This window comes from Hyperolius riggenbachi, chromosome 2, assembly GCF_040937935.1.
Source record: "Hyperolius riggenbachi isolate aHypRig1 chromosome 2, aHypRig1.pri, whole genome shotgun sequence".
Classification (NCBI taxonomy): Eukaryota; Metazoa; Chordata; class Amphibia; order Anura; family Hyperoliidae; genus Hyperolius; species Hyperolius riggenbachi.
The window spans coordinates 212,604,292-212,631,102 of NC_090647.1; the positions used below are offsets into that span (position 1 = coordinate 212,604,292).

Sequence of the window (26,811 nt, forward strand, 5' to 3'; positions counted from 1 at the left end):
AAAACTCTGCTCATTACACAGAAGAGCCTTTGCCCTCAATGTTTATGTCCATACAGCCCTGAACTCTGAACTTTAAAGAGGTCTCTTTTATTTACCAACTCTTAGCACAGAACACTTTTTCAGTATACCAAAACATCAAAATGGCACTTTCCATGCGGACAAGTATAATATGTCTATTATGTCTTCTTCACCAAGCAGAACAAACAGGTAAGATTTCATATTCACTTTTGGAAAATGCTCTTGAATTTTTTGTTTTAAATTTGGTTCAACTAGCTGGGGAAAAAACCTCACAATTTAATCACAGATGACAGACTGAGAAACATCAACCAAACCTAATGGATTCTGTATCATTATTTACATTGATCAGAAAAATAAGGATTTTTACCACCAGCCACTGATTTATTATCAATGATTGTTCCCCAGTATCCAAAATATTTTAACTAAAAGCTTGTCCAAGATTGTTCATTCACTGGTTTTGTTGGAAAAGTCAGTTTGCTTGAAAAAAAAACAAAAAACAAAAAAAACACTTTAATATTATTTTACTACTGGAATATTCTTTAAAAAATGAATACAATGTTTTAGGGTATATAGTTGCACACTTTGTATATTAATTATTGAGCAGTAGTTAGTTGTGCACTTTACACTTATCCTTGTAGTACAGGAGTCTAATCAGGCAACTATCAACTACATGATCCATTCTGCTTGTCTGTGGATTTTATCTGCATCCTCCTTTGTCCTCCTATATTGAAAATATACATGTACATTAACTGGACTCAACTACAGTGCTTTCAGAAAGCATCTGTGAGACATTGCTATGGTCTCTGATTAGTAAGCTCCTCTGGGACAGAGACTGATAAATATATATATATATATATATATATATATATATATATATATATATATATATATACATACATATATATATATACACACATACATACATACATATATATATATATATATATATATATATACACATACATACATATATGTATTATTATGAGTGGCACAATATAATTACAGCTGATAATTAGTTTATTATCATAAGCTCCAAGGAGAAGTTGTAAAATATTCTCAAACCATTATTATTATTATTTTTAATCATCAATATACTTTTTAGGGAAAAATACCGCATATACAGTATACTTTCTATAGATTTACTTTAGTAAATTGTTTGAGTGTGATGACAAACCTAAAACTGTTCACTTCAAACAGAAATCCATTTATTTGGCAATTAAACTGTTTAAATGGTAAAGGGTTAAGGCGCGTACACACACCGGATTCCCGCAAACGACACCAAGCGGATCTGTCAAAACCAGCCTAATCAGCCTGTCGACAGACTGTACACACAGGCAAACTGTCCGCAGAACAGCAGCTCCGCGGGCAGGTCTGACGACCCGTCGTTTGCGGAAATCCGGCGTGTGTACGCGCCTTTACTTTAGTACGAAAATCTGTATGACAGACTGTATTATCAACATAAGTCACTAACTGATTGTTATTTTACCTCAGTCTACGACACCTAGCTAAAAAACAAGAACTAGAAGTCCAAATCCAGAGTTGTCTGAAAGTAAATAATTTATCCATGTTTCATTTAACTTATAAACAAACTCCTGGAACACAATCTGTGTGAAAGTAGGGGCCGTCTGTGGTGGGGAGCGTAGATACATGAGACCTTCAAAACTCTGTACAATGAGGACATCCAGCAATACAAGTACACAAGTAGAAATACATACATACATAGTTGATGTGGGGTTTGAGACATCACCAATACTGGTACATGTTCATATGATAAATTGCTGCAGAATCAGAAACACTAGGAGGAGGTCCCTGCCCTTGCAAGCTTACAATCTAATTATACTGTATATATCTTTAGAAGTCCTGCCCCACGTTAGCTAGATCATCCATGGTACCTCCATTGGAGATGCTTGCAGATCTCTAGAGACACCTTAGTGGATCACAGTGCATGGGTTACTTGAAGACAAAGCTGTATACTATCATGTGATTTTTGAATTAAATCTGCACGTATTATCAGCCACAATTGCCCACATTGCAAATATATTAACATATCTGATTATGGTTTCCTAGTTTTCTTATCTGGTAAAGCTGCAAACAGAATATTACACAGATACAAGAGAGCAAACTTCATCCTGATTGAGGAGCTGCTGAGGGGAAATCTAGAGAGGGAATGCTATGAGGAATTATGCAATTATGAAGAGGCAAGAGAAACATTTGAGGATAATGTGAAGACGGTGAGTTTCTATGGCTGGATTTAATGTCCATTACATCGCGCAATCATTTGTTACATTGGGCTAGAAAGCTTTTCAGTACTACATAATACTATAAGTAGCTAAATTATACGTACACTGATCAGAATGTTTCACTTATTTGTTCACAAAAATGAATCAAATATGCAAACTCTCCATCTATATATTTAAAGGGAAAAACATAGGTGATATAATATGTAATTATTATTAGAATTAAATTCAGAATTTTAATAACTATCAGCTGCACATAAATAACAGAACTGTAAAAAATGAGATGGCATGATAAGGCTATGACATAGATTCATGTACTGTGATGTCCCAAACTGATACTACAGGCCTCAACTCTTCATCAGCTATGGATGAAAGAGAAACTGTGAGCAAGGACTGAACATCATCCCAATTAGTAGCGGATACCCCCTTTCCAATGAGATATCTATTCATTTTCTCAAACTGATCATCAGGGGGCTCTGCATGGCTGATATTGTGTTGAAACCCCTCCCACAGTGTGATGTCAGGACCATGGTGCTGACCTCAAACTGTGGAAGCCTTGTTGCATTGTGGGAAATAACAGCTGTTTCCAAGTGCCAAAAAAAGCAAGCAGTAGCTACTTACACTGACATCACCTGCCAGTAGTAAAAATGTCACCATATAATAAATGTCAGAATGTAAATCTGGGAGAGGAAAGATTTTACAATGGGCAAGCACTATCTAAATCATTCATACATAATTATTGTAAAAATTATTGCACTTTTGTTCATTAAATTACGCACGCGCACGCACGCACACACACGCACGCACACACACACACTGTACTTGTTTGTGTAATGTCTTTGCACTTTGCAAACCATATTCTATGCAATACAATGCGCTATTTTGATTCTTTGTAATATATATTTTATAGGAGCAGTTTTGGAAAGAATACTATGGTAAGTCTTTGTTGTGGCATTTTTTTCAAATTGACTATACAGATGTGTGCTTCTACACAAAAAAGTGTACTTAAATTGCACCATAATGTAATGAATGAAAGGCTTCCAAGCACCACAATGTGTAAGCCTAGTAATGCAGGAGAGTTGCCAAGTATGTAAGAAAAAGTATGAAAAATAGTCTCCATGGTGATGAGATTACAGCAGAAAAAAAAGTTAATATTTAGGATTAAAGGTTCTACCTTAAAGGGAACCTGAAGTGAGAGGAATGCAGAGACTGACAGTGTCATTCCCCTATACACAATGCCAGTTTCCTGGCTGTCATGCTGAGCTTTCGGCTTTAGTTTTTCTTCAGTCACACACCTGTAACAAGCATGAAGCCAGAGGAGTCAGACCAGAATCAGCATCTGATCTGCATTCTCCTTCGGGTGGAAAAAAAAAAGCCAGGAGCGTTAACCTCCGAGCGTGACTCGTGGTAGCCGCTGGCAACACTGTGCAGAGCATAGCACACAGTGGGTGTTTTCACTCACCTCCCAGGGGATCCAGATGCCGTCAGCCGCGCTCTCCTTCCTGTCCTCCAAGACTCTGCATGTCTCAGGTAAGATCACAGTTTGTCGTCATGATGACTACAGGGTTACACCATCACCCGGAAGATGAAGAGAGAACTGCAGTACTGGATCCCAGGGAGTTGAGTAAGTGCTGGGGCTGCTGCAGATTTATCTGCGGTGTGACTAAAAGCCTGCAAAAAAAATGTCACCGCTTTAAGATCCTAAAATCTGGAAAGAGTCAGACCGCCATGGGGGTTAATGGGCTAAAATTATTTTAAGCTACTCTTCAGGAGTGATCCACAAGGAATGAAAAGGTTTATTTGCAGTTCCTGCTGCTCCATGGGGCACATGAGATACTGTAATCAAATGATCACTTACTTTTTGAACACACACACATTGGATTAGAGGCATAACTGCAAATTGAAGAGGTCCCAAATGAAACTAATAGGGTCCCCACTATGTTCATATCCCCTTCTCTCATGGTGACCTCCATGGTCTGGGGGCCTATCTACTAGAAGTCATATAACAACACCATTATCCTCTACCATACCTGCCTCCTCCCACAAAACATGTGCCCCCAACAACTGTTGTTGGACCCCCCCCTTAGTTATGCCTCTGCATTGGATCTTTTTCCTATAAAATACATGAAATTGCATAACAATGTTCACCAGTTTGTTTAGATAAGTTCTCTTTTTGTAGCCTTCGGAATTGTGTTTAAGGTCATATATATTGTGGCTAAGGAGTATCGCTATAATTCTAGGTGGCAAACAGTGCTCCTCTAATCCATGTCTGAACGATGCTGAATGTACTGACACCATTCGCAGTTACACCTGCAGCTGTGCTGAAGGATATAAAGGAACCAACTGCCAATTTGGTAAGACGAATGACATAGAACATAGAAAGGAATGCACCCTAGAGGTACACATAAATGGCCCAATTAAAATATAGTTACAAATCACTGTTATTAGTATGACCAGCTTACCCTGGTGTTTCTGAAAAGTCAGGGGTTGTCTTATACACCGGGTGTCATTGATGCCGGGTGATATGCCCTATCATGTTACTGCCTCTCAGATCTCGCTGCTGAGGACTGTAGTGAAGCGGCGCAGGCGCACATGTGAGAGATCTGAGAGGCAGAGAAGGAAGTATATAGGATACAAGGTTGGGCCTGAAGGGTGGTGAAAGAGGCGTGTTTTATGGGCACAGTGTGATCTATTCTTCCATACCGCTTTGATTAACAGGTAGACAAGGAGAGCTGACCAATCCACTTAGGCAGAGGAAGAGTTGACCAATCCAACCAGTCAATCGTCTATATACTGTTCTATACTGGGTTCCACATACAGTACAGCACCAGTATCTGTTCATACACAGCACCAGTATATGATGTTTTTAAAAATGTATTTGGTGTGCGTTGGAAGAGGGGTAATCTTATATGGCGAGTATATTCCAAACGCTATATTTTAACTGGAAAAGTTGGGGGGTCGTCTTATACGCCCAGTCGTCTTATACGCCAGAATATACGGTATATGAGTTGTTGACAAGTACATTTTTATTTAAAGAGAAACTCTGACCAAAAATTGAACTTGATCCCAATCAGTAGCTGATGCCCCCTTTTACATGAGAAATCTATTCCTTTTCCACAAACGGATCATCAGGGGCTCTGTATGACGGATATTGTGGTGAAACCCCTCCCACAGGAAACTCTGAGGACCGTGGTACTCCTGGCAGTTTCCTGTCTGTGAACCTTGTTGCATTGTGGGAAATGGCTGTTTATAACTGCCAAAAAAGCATGCAGCAGCTACATCACCTGCCAACAGTAAAAATGTCACCATGTAATAAATGTCAGAATGCAAATCAGGGATTTAAAACATTTTACAATGGGCAAACACTGACTAAATCATTTATACATAATTATTGTAAAAATTAAGCACTTTTTTTATTACATTATTTTCACTGACGTTCCTCTTTAAGTATATAGCACTGGTTAAGGGCTCTGCCTCTGACAGAGGAGACCAGGGTTTGAATCTTGGCTCTTCCTGTTCAGTGAGCTAGCACCTATTCAGTAAGGAGACCTTGGGCAAGATTCCCTAACACTGCTCACCTTTGTGGCTGCAGCTCTGGTGCTTTGAGAAGCACAATATAAATCTTCTATGTCTGTCTTCTAGGCAAAAGAGATCTATGCTAGTTGGAAGAGAAGTGTGGGTGGTAGCTGGCTTTATGATAAGAGTAATGCTATTTGTCCAGAGAACAGTTCCTGAATATTCATTTTTATTACTGCATACTCATAGCAATAAATGAATGCCACCTGGATGCAGAAGATGCATGCCAACATTTCTGTGACCCTAAATATGGACCTGACCCCTACGACTGTTCCTGTGCAGCTGGCTACAAGCTTGGTAAAGATGAAAAGTCTTGTCACCCAATAAGTAAGTGACCAACAGTGAGAACATACCTCCAAAGCTAACTCATTTTAAGATGATAAGTGAACCTTCCAAGGATGGCTTTACCAAAAGTAATTTACTGTTCTAGGTAGAAATCCTTGATGCTGCAGAAAGAAAGAGAGGCACTGAGACAATTTCAAGACCAAGAGGTCTACCAACTCTTCTGCAATGACTCTACACCCATCTTTTTAAGGGAGTTTAATACATTGTTAGATGAAGGTTGTGCAATGGGGGGGTTCATTATTACAAGGACTAGAGACTTTTACGATCTCCTCAAAATTCATAAACCGGATGTTCCCCCATGGGCCCGGCCCATTGTGATACAAATTGGTTCTCTGGGGGAAAGCCTTGGGAGTGGGTTGATTCCCATGTGCAGTCTTTGCTTAGAAGGGTACCTGGGTTCCTCTGTGACACCAAGCACCTGTTAGCCAGCCTACAGACCTTGAGAAAGACAGAGGAGTGTATGTGGGTGACATTGGACGTCACATCTCTTTATTTGTCTATCCCCCATCACAAGGAATTAGAAGCCCTGTCTTACCACTTGGATCATTATTTTTCTTTTTCCACCTTGCTCAAAGCATTCTTCATTATAGTAGTAAAAATTCCTTTGAATCAATTTATTTTCAATGGTAAGTTTTATCTCCAAAGATGCAGAGCTTCGATGGAAGCCAAGTTCTCCCCATCCCTATTCTAATGTTGTAATATGCACAAAATGTTGTATACCTTGTGCACATTTTCTACTTTTGTATTCTTCACCTTTAACCCCCATTCACACCTGAGCGTTTTGCCGGCGATTTTGGCAAAATGCTCAAACGCTAGCGCTTTTGAAAGTGCTAGTGTAATAAAACCCTATGTGCCCGTTCTTAGGCAAACGAAACTCAAATAGGTAGCCTGCACCATTTTCAGGCGATTTCCCGGTGATGGCGTTTCAGTGCTATAGAAGTGCTAAATGCGATTGCTGAGAAATCGCTGCACTGTCCAGTGTTTTTTCCGCGTGAAATCACGGGAAAATCACTCCCACAAAAATCGCCGGCGTTTTGCGCTTCTAAGTGTGAATGGGACCTTAATGCTGGGAATACACCATGAGAATTTATTGGCAAATAGATGGGTCGATAGATAATTTACAACATGTCCGATCTGATTTTCGATCATTTTTCTGGTGATTTCTCATAGAAGTGAATGGAAATCGATCGGAAAAATGATCGGACAGTAAATCTGCTGAAAAAAACTCATTGTGTATTCCCAGCATAAGCATTTTTAATTGCTTCAATTTGTCCCTAGGGGTGTATCTGTGTGCTTATAATATGTTGTGCCTTCAACAACATTCTTAGCTATGACTAAAGCCTAGTACACACATGCAATTTTGATTGGCCAATTTTACCACTTCCATGTTGTATGAGAACTTAACTAAACAATCTGTTCATAGTATTTGGGATCTGTTGGCGCTCATACTTAAAAGAAATGGTAAAATCGATCAGTAATTGGCCAATTAGAATTGGATGTGTAAGCACCTTTAGGAGTGATTGCAGCTCTGATACAGGTGAGCTTCTATGACTGTCGATAATCATGTTTGAATAATGATTGGACTCTTTTAATCAACCAGTTGAGTGGATTCTCCTTTACAGTATTTCACTAATCCTCATATTAAAGCCATGGAAGGCAATTAAGATCTCAGAGATAAGAAATGGTACAAAACCATGCATTCTGTCCAACAAATGACAACTTTTGTCTTATCTTTTCAGACCCCTACGCTTGTGGACAGCTATTGAATGATATAAGTGTTCCGGTGTCAAACCTACCAGCTAGCCACACATTTCCTTGGCAGGTAAATCCAAACCATTATCAGTGATTAATAAGTAGGTAAACTTCAGCTGTCTGATGTTCAGAAAATAGAAAAAAAAAATGAACGTACATATATTTGAAGTTATTCTGTCTGCTTTTTTTTCAGGTTCTTTTGTTAAATGTAGAAGATAAACAACACTGCAGTGGAGTCATAATCAGTCAGTCTGTGGTGTTAACAACTGCACAATGTATTGAACGGCTCAGACCTCTTTTTGTCATTGTAGGTAAGTGAGAACCATGAAGGATTTCTGGAAGTTTGTAGGCTGTTTGCTCCTGCTGGTGCCCAAAAGGAAGCCAGTAATTCACCACAACATTTACTGGAGTATCTCTATAGGGTTCCATAGACACACAGAAGTGCCCCACAGCAACAGCCATAGTTCATGTGTTCTGGACTAGGTCCTGCCCTTAACCACTTTATCCACCACTACAGTATATCTATGTCCTCTGTGACTTCATCTGAGGCCCAGTGCACACCAAAAATCTCTAGCAGATCTGCAAACCGCTAGAGGTTTTTGAAGCAGATTCTAGAGCGATTCTAGGCATGTTTAGAGACGTTTTCTAAACATGCCTGCTGTTTTTTGGAGGGTTTTTGTGTAGCAGATTACAAATATTGTTACAGTAAAAGCTGTTACTGAACAGCTACTGTAACAAAAATGCCTAGAAAACCGCTCTGATCTAGCGTTTTTCAGAGCGGTTTTCCACTTTCCTGTACTTTAACATTGAGGCAGAAACTCCTCAGAAATCTAAAAAATGCTGCAGCCCCCGAGTTTGCGTTTGTGGAAAAAACGAGCCGCTCTGGTGTGCACCATCCCATTCACTTTCATTAGTCAAGCGGTTTTCCCCCTGCAAGCGTTTTAAAAAGCGCTTCAGAACCGCTCTGGTATGCACCAGCTCTAAGTCAGTAGATATACGTCTTGTAGCAGAAGCAGTGCTGTGAAGGATTGGGTTTGCTCCTGTGCACATTTCTGGCACTATCTGATGCAGCACTAATTGGTGAATGGAAATATATGTTTCCTGAGCTAATGAGATTGATTTTTGCCATTAAAAATACTTTTATTTTCCCAGTTCATAGTGAAAAATAGACTCTGTAGCATTATTTCAGAATCAAATATCTTCACCATAAATTGTGACAGGAACATAATCTAAGTTTTGTGATAAGTGGTAAGAATAGCCAAAAAAATGTGTGTTTATCTACAGTAGCACTTTTTATTTTTAAACTGGAATTGGTAAAACTGAGAAATGTGTTTTTTCTATTTTTTTCCTTGTTTTCCCATTAAAATTCATAAAAAAACTAAATTGTTCGAGGGAAAAAATGGCATACAATAAAAGCCTAGTTTGTCTTGAAAAAAACAATTTACAGGGTGGGCCATTTATATGGATACACCTTAATAACATGGGAATGGTTGGTGATATTACCTTCCTGTTTGTGGCACATTAGTATATGTGAGGGGGGAAACGGTTTAAGATGGGTGGTGACCATGGCGGCCATTTTGAATCCAACTTTTGTTTTTTCAATAGGAAGAGGGTCATGTGACACATCAAACTAATTGGGAATTTCACAAGAAAAACAATGGGGTGCTTGGTTTTAATGTAACTTTATTCTTTCATGAGTTATTTACAAGTTTCTGAACACTTATAAAATGTGTTCAATGTGCTGCCCATTGTGTTGGATTGTCAATGCAACCCTGTTTTCCCACTCTTCACACACTGATAACAACACCGCAGAAGAAATGCTAGCACAGGCTTCCAGTATCCGTAGTTTCAGGTGCTGCACATCTCGTATCTTCACAGCATAGACAATTGCCTTCAGATTACCCCAAAGATAAAAGTCTAAGGGGGTCAGATCGGGAGACCTTGTCTATGCTGTGAAGATTTTGAAGACATTGAACACATTTTATAAGTAGTCAGAAACTTGTAAATCATGAAAGAATAAAGTTATGTTAAAACAAAGCACACCATTGTTTTTCTTGTGAAATTCCCAATAAGTTTGATGTCACATGACCCTCTTCCTATTGAAAAAACAAAAGTTGGATTCAAAATGGCCGACTTCAAAATGGCCGCCATGGTCACCACCTATCTTGAAAAGTTTACCCCCTCACATATACTAATATGCCACAAATAGGAAGTTAATATCACCAACCATTCCCATTTTATTAAGGTTTATCCATATAAATGGCCCACCCTGTATATTTCATTTCTGTGTCATAAGTAGAGATTAAGTTATTTCTGATTAAATAAGGCCATAGCTAAACTGCCAAAACTGCTCTGGTCCATAAGTGGGAAACAAGGTCTGGATGCGAAGTGGTTAAACCAGGCTTTATAAATAAATAATAATAATAATTGTGATAAATCACAGCTTTTTTTTGCGGTTTATAAAATGGCCCAATTGATTGGAGAGTCCTTGAATACATATTCCCAGTGAAAAAGCAGCAATAAACGTGCAAAAATAACATCAGTAGAAGGCATTAATAGGTATAAAGGACTTTTCTTGGATATTTTTCTCCTCTCTCTCTGGAAGGTATTTCCCAGTCTATTATTTAAACCATGTCCCTTCTCCAGGTGTGCAGATATTAATGGCACCTGTTTAAAAGGGTGCCAGATATAGTCGATATTCAATTTATCGTCTAGTAAAATGGGCGACAGGAAATGCCCTAAAATATTGTTTATAATACTGATATTCTACTATTCCTCACTGTAACCTTTATTTTTGCATTACAATTGGTGCCAGTAAAAATGATAAAATATTGGTAAATTTACTGATATTTTACTACTTCATTCACATAGTAAAATATTTTATTAGTAATATTTATCAATATTTTACTATGACCTAACTTCCCCCTACTCTCACACAGAACTCTCCCCATGGTGGTACCTAACCTTAAAGCGGGAACTTAAAGGAAAAAAAAAATCAGCCTATACAGCCTTCCCGCTCCTCTTCCGGTCCCCTTATTTAAGTGGCGGCTCCCCGTTTCAATCCCTCGCTGCAGGGGACTTTGGAAGTCCTTGCGGGAGCCGGAGTGCTCCCGAAGATGGGCGGCTCTGTACTGCGTCTGCGTGAGTGTACGAGAGAGCGTGCTCGCGCAGGTGCAGTACGGAGCCATCCGTCTTGGGGAGCACTCGGGCTTCCGAAGCCTCCTTCGGCGGCGGAAAGCAGTAATTGACCAATTTGGTTGAATATTGCTACCGGGAGAGCCAGCGCTGGAACAAGGGACCCGTGAGAGGAGCGGGAAGGCACTATAGGACCCAGAGCCTTCCCTCCCCTTAGGTAAGTATCTAGCTGATTTTTTATTTTTTTTTTTAATTCCCAATCACTTTAACACTTGCTACCCTCTAATCTGTACTTAACCACTCGCCATATCCAACTCTTTTCTACCTACACAGCTGCTACTTCTCTCAGCCATCTTTCTCACCAGCTGCCAATCAACCAAAGGATTTATTTTAAACTTCTAACCGACAATTCTATCCAAAATCTTTTTACCCGTACAGTACATCTCCTCACTAGTTTTGAGGTACCATCCTAACTGCAACCTCTACTCTGCACAAGACTACCTTCTGTCGTCTTCTAGAATCACATCACATTCCCATATACAAGACTTTTCAAGAGCCCCTCTTAAAGGAATACTTAAGCTCCAAAAAAAAAAAAAAAAAAAAAAAAAAGATATTTACTCACCCGGGGCATCCCTCAGCCCCCTGAAGCTGGATGGTGCCCTCGCAGCCCCGCTCCGATTGTCCTGTCCCCGCCGGCGGCTACTTCCGGGTTTGGCTATAGCAGCACAGAGGGTGAGATAGCGGCTGGGAATGCAGAGAATCAGCCGCGTTCCCAGCCTGTCGGCGGCTGTCGCCAAACCCGGAAGTAGCCGCCGGCGGGGACAGGACGATCGGAGCGGGGCTGCGAGGGCACCATTCAGCTTCAGGGGGCTGAGGGATGCCCCGGGTGAGTAAATATCATTTTATTTTGGGGCTTAAGTATTCCTTTAACTTTCGAATTCACTTTCAAAGCACACCCACCACTCTCCAACTCTTAAAGCCTTTAAAGTGACTCTGAAATTAAAAAAAAAAAAATATGATGTAAGGATTTGTATGTGTAGTACCGATAATTGATAGAACATTAGTAGTAAAGAAAATAGTCTCATATTTTAATTTTTAGATATATAGCTTTTTTTGTTTAATACATTCTTTCATTCTGTCATATTTGCAATTACAAGCCATACTCTGTGTTTTAAAGTATAAGGCCTCTTTCACAGTAGGACGTTGCGGTTTGATGCGACAAAGTCGCAACGCAAATTGTAATGCAACTTAATGCCCTGTTATGGTCGCATACAGTAGAGCATACAGGCAATGAAAACTATGTTTCCAAGTCATTACTGAGCATGTGCAAACAGCCCAACACAGCTAATAACGTGTATAACGCACTGCATGCAGTACTTTCACTTAATGTGCAGCTTCAGTCACCAACGCAACGTGTGCACTGTGAATTGGGGCATTGAGTTTTCATTGCAGTGAGTTATCCTGCGTTAAATGTTGTTTTAACGTGCGACTTTAACGTTGCACTGTAAAAGAGGCCTAAAACAAGCAAATCTAATGAACCTTTCAACTTCCCTGCAGTAAAAATCTTATCTAAATCTGTCTCTTGACTGTTTCTTTGATGTTTCAGTGCTCCAAAAACAGCAACCCAACTTTGGTCAGAGAGCTCAGATAGGCTCTTTTGCATAGATAACAACTGAAGTATCTTAACTCTTCCTGTACTGGAAACGGTATTAGACTCCTATCTGTGCTACTAATGTTTTTTTTTTCTTAGCTGTACTACACACAAATCATTATATCATAAGTTGATTTTCACTTCAGATTCCCTTTAAGCACCCACCCTCAAGACTCTTCCACAAAGGAAGCAATTGGTGGTGATTGATTCAATTGATTCACCACCTGTCCTCAGCTTCTGTGCACTTACCATACTAGGGCTCACGCAGGCAGTAGAGAGGTAGCCACCACCTTAAGTCACATCTGAGTATGGCCATGTTCAGATGTGACATGACGCATTATATTTTGCTGATGGGCACTATGCCATTCAGCTGCAATTTCATACACGGTACTTTGTGGCCGGCTAGATGGCGGAACTGCCTGACAAGCCTCTAGTTCAGCCTTAAAACCCCCCTTTTCAGCCAAACATGCAATCCAACCTAGGTCATTCCCCTCAGCCTCTATCCAAGCATGGATTCTTGCTGAATATTTATAACATCTACCATCTCAGAGGATGATGGCTCTGTATCAATTAATAATAAAACTGTAAATACAATTGCCTAAAAAATAATCCATTGTCTTGTTTGTTTAAATTTAGAGCCTGAACTTATATTTTTGCCTCCCCATTGTGAGGCAGAAAACCTTCTCTGCTTTTGTTTGTTTTGCAAATACTAAACACAAGACAATTCAATAATATTGTACACTTATCAATTAGCTTCAGTGAAGCGGAACTACGAGTTATTAACTATTCCAGTATTGTTTTTCCTATATGCTCTTATCATTAAAGGAAACACACAAGGAATATGGAAGGTGCCATTGCTATTTGCCTTTCTGCTAATCATCTGCTCCTAGTATCTGAATCACTGAACCAGAACAAGTATGCAGATCAATCATTCTCACCAATCTCTGGCTTTAAAGTGAACCAGAGACGAAGCACCCTCATGTATTTTACCATATAGATCAGTGGGAACATTAGAGAAAACACCTACCCTGCTCTGTGTTTCATTCTTCACTGTTCAGCTTGCTTCTTATCAGCCCTGATAAAATCCCCATCTGAGCATTTGGGGAAAAAAAAATCAGTGTCCAAAAATTCAGTCACATTTGGTATTCTGTGAAAAGGAGTGGATTTGTCAGGGCTAGCTTGCTGACAATGTATCTGTAATATTTCACAGGGAGTGATGATGAGCCTGAAAACAAGCAAAGGATTCAAGTTCAAAGTTATAAAATATATACAAAATATTCAAGTGAAACAGGAGACAACAATGTTGCCTTAGTGAGACTCCAAGACAATATCAAGCTCCACAAATATGCTTTACCCATCTGCATCCCTCAGAAAGACTTTGCTGAGAACGTCCTTATGCCCCATGTGCCAGGTAGTGTCAGTGGGTGGAAGCGCCCCTCAAACGAGACTCAGGAGTTACAGCCTATACACTTCTCCATCACACCGACGGATAAAGGGACTTGTGAACTTGCTTTGAATGTGACACAAACTAACAGAATGTTTTGTGGGATATCGAAGAGCAATATAACTTCTGCACTTGTTGATGGCAGCCACATTGCCATAGAACATAAGGGTACTTGGTTTTTGGTAGGTATAGCTCAATCAAGTAAAAGAGAAGCAAACGACCCAAATGTATTTTTATTCACCAAAATTTCCAGATTCATCATGTGGTTAACGCACAACAGTAGGTAATGTTTCAGTGTATGTTTATGTTGTCTTCAGCTTTAACGGGAACCTTAATGGAGAGGGATATGGATGTTTCAATTTAAACAATACCAGTTGCCTGGCAGTCCTGCTGATCTATTTGGCTGAATCACACACCTGAAACAAGCATGCAGCTAATCCAGTCTGATTTCAGTCAGAGCACCTGATCTGCATGCAGGGCCGGTTCAAGTAACAATTGGGCCCTAGGGCAAAATTAACCTGGGGGCCCCCCAACAGACACCTCCTGAACCAAAAAGCATCATTAGAGGCCCTTTTTTGCAGCCAAATTTCCCTCCTGGGCCCCTGAGCTGGCTGCTGACCCTCCCCCAATCACCTCCCAACTTAACAGACTCTGCAGAGTCCCTGGGGAAAAACAGTTAAGATGGGGAAGGGACAACTTGGGGGCTCCTACAGGCTCTGGGGCCCTGGGGCAATTGCCTATTTTTTCCTATGGTAGCTCCGGCCCTGTCTGCATGCTTGTTGAGGGGCTGTGGCTAAAAGTATAAGAGACACAGAATCAGCCAGAGAGTCAGGCAACTGGTATTATTTTAAAAGGAAAAATCCATATCCTTCTCAGTTTATGTTCCCTTTAAATTAAAACTGAAAACATGTTTTCCATGTAAAGTATACAGACCTCATTCTGGCTCCTGTGAATCACACAAGACAATACATTACCTTGAAGTTCAATTGGAATTATAGTCAAAATGATCCTCGGCTTCGATAGACTAGCTGCACCGGTATAACTTCTAAGAACTTAACGTGAATCTTAAAGACAAAAAAAAAATAAGTGCCCCTATGGAGTGCTTACTTCAGGAGGGGGAAGACTCAGGATTTCCCCGTCCTCTTGGACCTTGGGGATCCAGTGGTAAGTACCCCTACTGGGGCAGTTCTTTTTATATTACATATTTACTTTAAAGGACAACTGAAGCAAGAGGGATATGGAGGCTGCCATATTTATTTCTTTTTAAAGGACTCACGAGGCAAAATACGAAAAAAAAGTTAACTACCTGCATGAAATTTGAATGCACGGAGGATGCTGGGGGGACATTGAGCAGCGGGGACCCGGCGGACCGGCACGGAGGGTGCGGATGGCGTCCGCTGTGCATTCAAATTTCATGCAGGTATTTAACTTTTTTTCCCCGTATTTCGCCTTTAAGCAATAACAGATGTCTGGCAGCCATCTGGTATATTTGGCTGCAGTAGTCTGAATCACACCAGAAACAAGCATGCAACTAATCTTGTCAGATCTGACCGACACCTGATCTGCTGCATGCTTGTTCAGGGTCAATTGCTTAAAGCAGGGGTCAGGAACCGGTACTTATCCGTCAGTCGGGCGCATCCGGCAGGTGGCGCTAATTACTATTCCCCCTCCAGGCCGACATGGATAGTAGGGAAAGATGTAACTCTGGTGGAGTTTTGTCGCCACTTGCCGGATGCGCCCGGCTAACTGATAAGTACCCAGGAACCTTTTTGGCTGAGAGAGCCATAAACGCCACATATTATAAAATGTATTTTCCTGAGAGCCATACAATATGTTTCAAACTGGCACAGTGCGCATGCGCAGCAGAGGGCTTACGTCCCTGTTGTTATGGAGCTGTGTATACAGTTGATAGGCTGGGCAGCTTAAGTGTCAGACACATCTTCAGCTTCTCTTGGGTTTCAGCAACATCAGCTATTTGATTCACTTTGTAGGAAGAGTTCCTAATACTTTGGCCCATTAGGCTGCCTGTCACTTGGGCCAATCAAAGTGCGGGGATCTCATCCTACAAAGTCACTGGACCTGACGGGGTCCAGAGTGGGATAATTGGAGCAGCCGTTAGTTTCTGGGGAGCGTGAGTAAGTTAGTGGTGCATGCTACAGCAGTAGCGTGCACTACTTTGAAAATTTTACTTGAGTTGCCACACAGGACAATTACTTGACTCAAATGGTAACTGAACCAACTAGGGGGAATGCGTTACTGGATCTGATCATTTCTAATAGACCAGATAATGTATAAAATGTGCAGGTTCAAGAACATTTGGGAAATAGTGATCACAACATGATAACGTTTGAGCTGGTGACTGATAGGCCACGGGGCAGCGGGACCACTAAAACTATGAACTTTAGAAAAGCAAAGTTCACTCAAATTAGGCAGGCACTAAGTTTGGTGAACTGGGATAATGTACTACAAGGGGAAGACACTGAAGGGAAATGGCAAGCTTTTAAACTTATACTCAATCAATACTGTAGTATGTATATCCCATATGGAAACAAAATGTCTAGGAATAAAAAAAGGCCTCTATGGATGAATAGAAAGGTTAAAGATAAAATGAAGAGGAAAAAGAATGCCTATAAGGTCTTAAAACAGGAGGGGACAGAGGCTGCACTAAGCAATTATAAGGAGTGCAATAAAAATTGTAAAAAAGAAATTAGGCAGGCAAAGATTGAAGCTGAAAAACAAATCGCTAAGGATATCAAATCTAACCCAAAAAAGTTTTACAAGTACATTAACTCTAAAAAAAGAAAGGTTGACTGTATAGGACTCCTAAAGGATGAGGATGGGAATTCAATGGTGGATGACCAAGGTAAGGCAGAGTTATTAAATGCTTTCTTTGCTTCTGTCTTCACAAAAGAAACAGCACTGTTGCAAACTACAGAGGCGGAAGAGTCTCAATCTTCTAACTGTAATATTAAATACTTAACGCAGGAAGAAGTGAAGGCAAGACTAAATAAATTAAAAATAGACAAGGCACCTGGCCCGGATGGCATGCATCCTCGGGTCCTAAGGGAATTAAGTTCAGTTATAGATAAACCCCTTTATCTTATCTTTTGTGACTCTCTTGCAACTGGCAGAGTCCCAGTGGATTGGCGTACAGCCCACGTTTTCCCATTATTTAAGAAGGGCAAAAAATCTGATCCAGGAAATTATAGACCTGTAAGTTTAACATCAGTTGTATGCAAACTATTTGAGGGGTTACTAAGAGATACTATACATGACTTCATAGTAGAAAATAATCTTATTTCTCAGCATCAACATGGGTTTACTAAAGACAGGTCTTGTTTGACTAACATGCTCAGCTTTTATGAGGTAGTGAATGCTAATATGGATATTGGGAATGCTGTAGATGTGATATACTTGGACTTTGCAAAGGCCTTCGACACTGTTCCCCACAAAAGTCTGGTGCAAAAGTTGAGGATGCAAGGACTGGGGAAGAGTCTGTGTTCATGGATAGGGAACTGGCTAATGGACAGAAAACAAAGAGTTGTGGTCAATGGATCATACTCAAAATGGGAGACTGTTAGCAGTGGGGTCCCACAGGGTAGTCTGTTCTGGGTCCAGTGCTCTTCAATTTATTTATTAATGACCTAGTAGATGCAGTAGTGAGCAATGTTGCTATTTTTGCAGATGATACAAAATTGTGCAGAATCATTAACTCTCAGGAAGATAGTGTCATATTGCAACAGGATCTGGATAGGATGGCTATATGGGCACATACATGGCAGATGAAATTCAATGTTGACAAATGTAAGGTCATGCATTTTGGACGTACTAATGGTCTAGCACCATACAAAATAAATGGGATACAGTTGGGGACATCAAACTTGGAGAAGGACTTAGGAGTACTCATTGACAACAAGTTAAATAATCGTACTCAATGCCAAGCAGCTGCAGCTAAAGCTAACAAAATTTTGGGATGCATTAAAAGGGAAATAAAAACTCGAGATGCTAGCATAATATTGCCCCTGTTTAACTCTCTAGTAAGGCCACATCTGGAATATGGAATTCAGTTCTGGGCACCACATTACAAAAAAGATATTGCAGTTTTAGAGCAGGTGCAGAGACGAGCAACAAAATTGATGCGTGGGATGGAAGGACTCACTTATCGAGAAAGGTTAGATAAACTGGGTTTATTTAGTCTAGAGAAAAGATGCCTTAGAGGGGATCTAATTAACATGTATAAATACATCAGAGGGCAATATAATACCTTGGCGGATGAGCTTTTTGTCCCTAGGCCTTCTCAAAGGACTAGAGGACATGATCTGCGCATGGAGGAAAAACGTTTTAGCCATTTATTTAGGAAAGGGTTCTTTACAGTAAGAGTGATTAAGATGTGGAATGCATTGCCACAGGAAGTCGTTATGGCAAACTCTATACCTGCATTTAAAGGGGGCTTAGATGCTTTCCTTGCATTGAAAGACATCCATGGCTACAATTACTAGGTAATGCCTAATGATGTTGATCCAGGGATTTTATCTGATTGCCATCTGGAGTCGGGAAGGAATTTTTCCCTTTAGGGGCTAATTGGACCATGCCTTGTAAGGGTTTTTTCGCCTTCCTCTGGATCAACAGGGATATGTGAGGGAGCAGGCTGGTGTTGTACTTTATACTGGTTGAACTCGATGGACGTATGTCTTTTTTCAACCAAAATAACTATGTGACTATGTAACAACGCTGAGTTGCTTGAGCAGTGTAGCTTAGTGAATCAACCCCTACTGATTTGTCTGTGAGCCAGATGCAACCATCAAAACAGCCACATCTGGCTCCCGAGCCATAGGTTCCCTACCCCTAGCTTAAAGTATTAGAGTCAGACGATCAGCAGCATAGCCAGGCAACTGGTATTGTTTAAAAGGAAATAAATATGGCCACCATATCCCTCTCACTTTAGTTGTCCTTTCAGTGCTACCAACACATGGGCCCATATGCAATTCACTTTTTCTCCCGAGTTTTCTCCAAGTTGATATTTTTAAACTTGTCAATACAATGTCTTTTTAAGCCACCAGAAAGCGAGACAATACTCAAAATAATTTGTCAGTACTTTTTCAGCTAAAAAGTGCTGGAAAGTTATTGTAAAAAGATGACAATTTATCTCCTAGGAGAAAACTTGGGAGAAAAAGTTAATTGCATATGGACCATGGTCTTAACTGCAAGTCTCTCATTGTAGAAAGCCTTCCGTTATATTGTACACCTTTCTGATAGCATCCCTACGGCCTTCTACCTACACCAGAAGGGACTTGGCTGAGGTGGCAGTTTGGGGTCGTCTGGAACATGAACATAACATATTTTAGCTCCCAAGTAATTAACCAAGTCTTTGTACGCAATAAAATGTTGTGCACTAATTGCATACCCTGAGATTCAAGAGAAAAAGACAAAGAATACAAAAAGTGGATTTAATTCACATGTATACATATTAAAAATGTACAATAAAAAAAATGAAAAAACAAACAATCGGGGGTCCTTCACAAGGAGAAAAAAAACAGAGAACTATTTGCTGACATGCTGGACCTTGGTCTTAAGTTCCGGTGTTTCCAAATCTGACCTGTAATACAGGCATTTTTTCACCTTAATAAGTCTCTTAACATTTACCATCCCTCCTCAGCTTAAAAGACTTGACAGGGATGGGAAGGGGTTCTGTTTGCTGACGACAAGCTTCTGATGCTGATGAGAGATGTAGCCTTTAATATGTCCCTGGTAAAATAAACATAATATATTGGTGCTTTATAATTCAATAATAATAGTAATAATAAATGATATATTTAAAGGGAGTCTGAAGTGAAAATAAAAAACAAAACAGATATTCACCTAAGGAGAGGGAAGGCTCTGGGTCCTATAGAGCCTTCCTGTTCTCCTCATGGTCCCCATGTTCCTCTGCAGGCTCCCCCATTAGCAGTCAACAACCCATGGGTTGTAGACTGCTCTCTTCCACGTTGGGCTGGCTTGGGAGTCTTCGGAAGCACTCTGGCTTCTGAAGACGGGACGCTCCGTACTGAGCATGTGCGAGCGCCCTCTTTCGGGCACTCGCAGAACAGAGCCGCCGGTCTGTGGGAGTCCAAAGACTTCTGAAGTCTCCCGCGGCGGAAGATTCAAACAGAGATGCCTGCGGGGGAACGAGGATACTGAGAGGAGAACAGAAGGCTCTATAGGACACAGAACCATCCCTCTCCTTAAGTAAGTATCTGTTTATTTTATTTTTACTTCAGACTTGCTTTAAAATATCTTCTAGTGGTCAGTTTGCAAATATGAGGAATGTTACAGATCAAAACACACACCTGATTTAAATATTTAAACACAGATTAGACTTGAAAGAGGGAAAAAAACAAAACACATAACTTTTAATGTAAGATCAAAGATTAAAACGTAGTAGCGCTGCTAACACATACCAGTTTGGTGATAGAACAGTGGAAAGTGATACAAATGAATGGTAATATCCTCAGCTTACATTGCAAGGGATAAATTCACTCTTCTCCCTGCACTGATACATACAAAAAAATACCCCCCTACATTAACAACCCGGCCTGTTTCGGTCCCTCTATAAATGGGGACCTTCCTCTGGTACATTGTACAACAGTACATTGTAATTTATCACAAGTAACAGTATGATAGCATGTTGGCCTAAGCAGCAGCCAGACCAATCATACTGTTACTTGTGATAAATTACAATGTACTGTTTTTAATGCACTTTAGCACCTTGTACGTTTAGCACTTTTTGTTCCCCCGAGGAAGGTCTCCATTTATAGAGGGACCGAAACATGTCGGGTTGTTAATGTAGGGGGGGGGGGGGGGTATTTTTGTATGTATCAGTGCAGTGAAAAAGAGTGAATTTATCCCTTGCAATGTAAGCTGAGGATATTACCATTCATTTGTATCACCTACCACTGTTCTATCACCAAACTAGTGTGCGTTAGTGGTGCTGCTACGTTTTAAGGCGGCCATACACTGGCTCGATTCGCGGCCGTTTCGACAGCAGATTCGATCCTGGGATCGAATCTGCTGCCAATCGTTCGCGGTAAACGCAGCCGCCGATCCGATTTCCTCCAGAAATCGGATCGGTCCGTCGATCGCACCGTGCGGGAAATTACCCTCGATCGCCCGCGGGTAAAGTGCGCGTCGCTAGCGGCGGCCGATCCGATCAAGTATACATTACCTGAGGCTGACTCCCGGGCGTCTTCTCCGCGCTGCACGGCTCTGTTCCGGCTCCATCCATCCCGGCGCTTCCTGTGTCACTGCAGTGACCAGGAAGTTCAAATAGAGGGCGCTCTATTTGAACTTCCTGGTCACGGAGTGACACAGGAAGCGCCGGGATGGAGCAAGAACAGAGCGGTGCGGTGCAGCGCGGAGAAGACGCCCGGGAGCCAGCTTCAGGTAATGTATACGGGGGGGGGGGGGCACAGGCGGTAGGAGCAGCTCAGCAGATGGTGAATCGGTTTCAGGCTGAAATCGATTCACAATCTGTTTGCAGTAAAGGCAGCCATACGATCCCTCTCTGATCAGATTCGATCAGATAGGGATCTGTCAGCTGGTCGATCTAATGGCACATCGACCAGTGTATGGCCACCTTTAATCTTTGATCTTTCATTAAAAGTTAAATTTTATTTTTTTTTCTTTCCAAGGTTAATCTGTGTTTAAATGTTACAGATCAAATCAAGTAAAAGGACGATAAAGATGGTAGGATGCTACCTAGTGTCTTTTTATTGCCTTGGAAATCTCAGGCTTAAAAAAAAAAAAAATAGTAACAACAAAATACAGTTGTGAAACACAATTGCCTCTTCCTCTGTACTCCACACTTTGTTTAAACTGATTTTTAAGGTTTAGCACCACTTCCTGTAAGAAAATAAAAGCAACCCTTTGAAATAATCGCTATATATTTAAAGGGGAACTGAAGAGAGAGGTATATGGAGGCTGTCATGTTTATTTCCTTTTAGACAATACCAGTTGCCTGGCAGCCCTGCTGATCCTCTGCCTCTAATACTATTAGCCATAGCCCCTGAACAAGCATGCAGCAGATCAGGTGTTTCAGTGGTTCAGACTTATAAGTCTGATCTGACAAGACTAGCTGCATGCTTGTTTCTGGTTTTAATCAGATACTACTGCAGAGAAATAGACCAGCAGGGCTGCCAGGCAACTGGTATTGATTAAAAGGAAATAAACATGACAGCCTCCATATACCTCTCTCTTCAGTTCCCCTTTAATTCACTGACCTAACTGCAGTTGCCATGGTGACTGCTCTACTGCAGAGTTTACCTATATTGTTTTGATATGAACCTCCTTATTTGCACATGTACTTACCAGAGATGGACAATACCATGCAAATACTTCCAGCCTATGAGAAAATTAAATGCAAAAAAAAAATAATAATTGTACGTAGCTTGGAGCTGGGCCAATCAAATACTCTTCCTGTCCATTTGATTGGCCCAATTCCAAGCTGCACATGAAATGACTGTACTGTTTTAGGTTTGTTTTTGTGCGCGTTTGTGTTTTTATATATCTATATCTAGCTTCTTTGTTCTTTATATGTAGTGTACCTGACATGATATCTTGCACTGTATACTGATACAGACTTTATGCTTTACTTTATTCTATGTATGGAAACATTTAAAAATTCCTTGTAATAAACTTAAGTAAACATAAATTTGCACGCAAGTGGTAATTATTTGCATCTCATGGACCATCTCCAGTTCTTACCATATACCCCGGGTATAGGTCAGATTATGTCAAGTATCCCTTGTACACCCTTAAACATACTCATTTATTAGCCCTCAAGTGGGCAGTTCAACCATCACAGGGAAAAAAATGCCTAAGGATTACAGTGGATCAGATGGAGCTCTGTTTTACATGGTTTTAGAGAAGTTCAAGCACACTTGAGCTGAGATGGAGGCTGTTTTCTGCTGATCTCTTTTATTATTATTTAGTATTTATATAGCGCTGACATCTTCTGCAGCGCTGTACAGAGTATATTGCCTTGTCACTAACTGTCTCTCAGAGGAGCTCACAATCTAGTCCCTATCCTAGTCATATGTCTATGTATGTATTGTGTACATATCGTAGTCGAAGGCCAATTTTAGGGGGAAGCAAATCAACTCTGTATGTTTTTGGGATGTGGGAGGAAACCAGAGTGCCTGGAGGAAACCCACACAGACACGGGGAGAACATACAAACTCCTTGCCGATGTTGACCTGGCTGGGATTCGGACCGGGGACCCAGCAATGCAAGGCGAGAGCACTAACCACTATGCCACCGTGCTGCCCGTAGTGGTGCAGCATTCCCGCACAACACCACACCAGCAGTGTAATACACATTTGGGTCTACAATACACAGCTAAAACAAGCAAGTGGCAAGACACCAGTCAGAAACACCCAATTTGCATGCTATTTCAGGGGTACATAATATCCAGGCGCTGGGCAGTTCGGCACAAGGCGAGCCAAATGACGGCTTTCCCTGCCACCGCTAATCTCCCCAGTGGCATTAAATACTATTCCCCCTCCGAGTTGTAGCAACTTGGAGGGAGATGTAATGCAGGGTCTGGCGAATGCTGGACCCCCAAATTACCCTTACATGGGGCGTGCAGCATTGGCATTGCTGCTATGCTTCGTTATTTCTAAGTTCTAATGCTAAATGTATTGGAGGCAAAGCAGCAGGACAGACCTGCAATCTGAATTGTTTACAAGGAAATAAACATGTCAGCCTCCATATCCCTCTCTCTTCACGTGTGCTTTAATGGACAACTGTAACAAGAGGACTATGGAGGCTGCCATATTTATCTCCTTTTAAACAATGCCAGTTGCCTGGGTGTCCTGCTGATCATCTGCCTCTAATACTTTGCTAATGTGTATTACACTGCTGGTGTTGTGTTGTGGGGGGATGCTGCACCACACAATCTATTGCGTCCCAAATATAAACTGAAATTTGATATAAGAGGCCCCTCACCCCGTCCCCAAAAAAGGATAGCTGGTTGATATACCGATCCTTTACCCGAAATGCCTTCTTCATCACCATCTCCGTATCAGCGTCTACTATCTCCATGCTTGTTGCAGGTGTGTGACTCTGGGATGCTAATGCTACTATAAAGTCATATTTTAGTATCTCAACATCTATCCACTATGAATGGATTTCTAAACAAAGCATGTATTTGGAGGAGCAGAATGGGCAAATGTAAGGTGTTGAAGGAAACCAGAGCTGATTAAAAATACAAGTTTTATACATACCTGGGGTTTCCTCCAGCCCCATCCACACAGATTACTCCCACGCTGCCGTCCTCAGCCTTCTCCTGCACCTGTACCTGGTCTCGTAAATTCCTCCAGTCACAGCCAGTCTGCGCAAGAGAAGTGCGCCCTCTACGTATCTCTCTGGCAGCAGCTCAAGAGATACGTAAAGTGCGCACTTCTCTTGCGCAGACTGGCCGTGACTGGAGGAGTTTACGGGACCCAGTGCAGGAGAAGGCCGAGGACGGCAGCGTGGCAGCGATCTATGTGGATGGGCCTTGAGGAAGCCCCAGGTATGGATAACACTTACTTTTACTCAGCTCTGATACACTTTAATTGCCAGCTAATCTAAATTCCTGGTTTGAAGTAACATCAAAACACTATCTGCATGGAATTTCTGTGTTCTGCCTATTCCTGTCCTTCTGTACAACTGTGTTTGGGCCATTCGATTGTAAGCTCCTCTGAGAAAGAAATGAACTGTGAATGGTTGTATATAAACCAATTTACTCATCACTGTGTTATCGGAGTTCTAAATGAATTCATACCATATATATCAAATTGGCTACAATGCAATTCACTTCATCAATATCCACATCTTCCACCTGCAGGAATTTAAGGGCAACCAGAAAGGCATCAAGTGAAAGCTGGTGTGTCCGAAGCAGAAGATATCTGAAAAGTTATGAAACCAAATACATTTAATAAATAAAACAATACTGATCTATTAACATTAGTACTGTAGTGTACATAAAACTGCCCTTCATGACTGGCACTCTGGCAGTCATCTATACATGTATTCAATACATTTGATCAAAATTTATTGTGTATTTTGTAAGAATGTTTTTTTGTCATAATAAAACGGATCAGCCAAAACCATTAAAGTGTACCTGAGATCACAAAATAAAAAGATTTTACACTCACCGGGGCTTCCTCCAGCCCCATGAGCACCGATGTGTCCCTCACCATTCTCCCTAGTGCCTTCGTTCAGCCATAATTACGGTAGTCCCGGTAATCCGGCTCAGTCTCGCCAGTCGTCTTTTCTTAACATGCGCGGAGGGGCCGTGCATGTGCTGAAGAGCCGACTGGCACGACTGACCAGATTACTGGGACTAACTGCAGCCGAACAGAGGAACTAGGGAGGATGGTGAAGGAAACATCAGTGCTCATGGGGCTGGAGGAGGCCCCATTTTTTGATTTTGCTTTAAAGTGGGATTATAATCCCAAAACTAAAAAGTATTATTCCTTACAAAAAGTTGTTTTTTTTCTACCTATATAATCCCAAAACTAAAATTGCAGTGTCTATTCTTATGGTAACCATACACTAGTCGATTGCCACCAGATCGACCAACAGGTAGATCCCTCTCTGATCGAATCTGATCATAGAGATCTAATGGCTGCCCATTACTGCACACAGATTTTGAATCGATTTCAGCTTGAAATTGATTCACAACCTGTGGAGCTGCCACCTGCTTGCCGCCCAGCAGCAATACATTATCTGTCTGCCAGCACGAGTCCCCGGTCCGTGCTGACACTTTCTCCGGCTGGCCTGTCTCCTCTTCACGTCCTCTCCCGTCCTGTGATGAGCGGAAGTACAAACAGTAGAAGGTGCTCTACTGTTTGAACTTTGGCTTGTCACAAGAGGAGACAGGAAGTGAAGAGGAGACAGGCCAGCGGGAGAAGTGTCAGCACGGACCGGGGACTCGCGCTGGCGGACAGGTAATGTGTTGTTGCTGCTATGCTGCATCGGTTACCGCCGAATCGATTGCCGCTAACAATGGGCTCCCGACACGCCCGCAATTGAGCAAAATTTTCTGCCAACATTTGAGTTATTGATTTCACAGCAGATTCCATTACAGTGATCGAATCTGCTGTATATTGACAGGAAATCCACATAATGTATGGGTAACTTTAGGTACATAAAAAAAGAAAAAAAAAATTGAAGGCCATTCCCAAGCATTCCATGTGTAAAAAGTAAATTTTCAATGCAGAGAACAGCTAGGGCCTAATACCACTGAGCCTCAATCAAGGGCAAAACTGCAGCACATTTCCCCGCACACGAGAGAGGCGGGGGAACGCTGCCCATTTCTTCAATGGCTTGCCATCTACATCGCACTGCAGAGCGAATCTGGACAACATACTGCAGATTTATGCAAGACACAGGTGAATCACTATAACTGTGCATGGCACTGTTCAGCGACTCGTGCTGCAGCTACACAGCAGAACGGCAGCCACGGCCACATCAGAAACAGCCACGGATCCTAGTGGAAACCAACCCTAAAGGCTTGTCTCTGGCTAATCAGCAAATGTAATCATTGCCGACAAGAATCCAGCACCTACGCAATGCTGCGTGACTTGCTGACCCGGAAGAGGCTGCATAGGGGCATTTAGTGAGATAGAAGG

The 26,811-nt window shown here is 41.4% G+C and overlaps 2 protein-coding genes across 4 annotated transcripts in view; one reads left to right on the forward strand and one right to left on the reverse strand.

Annotated features, from left to right (window-relative positions):
* On the forward strand, nucleotides 1-25,139 carry PROZ (protein Z, vitamin K dependent plasma glycoprotein). Of its 2 annotated transcripts, XR_011026175.1 has the most exons (9): nucleotides 1-207; nucleotides 2,086-2,249; nucleotides 3,166-3,190; nucleotides 4,496-4,609; nucleotides 6,021-6,158; nucleotides 7,916-7,998; nucleotides 8,122-8,239; nucleotides 13,925-15,322; nucleotides 25,023-25,139. XR_011026175.1 is itself a non-coding variant. In XM_068268087.1 (8 exons), the coding sequence occupies exons 1-8, from the start codon at nucleotides 141-143 to the stop codon at nucleotides 14,443-14,445; spliced, it is 1,230 nt and encodes a 409-aa protein (XP_068124188.1). In that variant the 5' UTR covers nucleotides 1-140; the 3' UTR covers nucleotides 14,446-16,647. The 2 variants fall into 2 exon arrangements, 1 of the variants encoding a protein (XP_068124188.1); XM_068268087.1 differs by lacking the exon at nucleotides 25,023-25,139 and having other exon boundaries at nucleotides 13,925-16,647.
* PCID2 (PCI domain containing 2) overlaps nucleotides 19,592-26,811 on the reverse strand; it is a 49,406-nt gene continuing 42,186 nt past the window's right edge. For both annotated transcript variants that reach the window (XM_068268089.1, XM_068268090.1), the window contains exons 14-15: nucleotides 24,960-25,083; nucleotides 19,592-19,903 (exon numbers count right to left, since the gene is read on the reverse strand). In XM_068268089.1, the coding sequence (XP_068124190.1) occupies nucleotides 19,811-19,903; nucleotides 24,960-25,083 (217 nt within the window). In that variant the 3' untranslated portion in view covers nucleotides 19,592-19,810. The remainder of the gene's footprint in view (nucleotides 19,904-24,959; nucleotides 25,084-26,811) is intronic.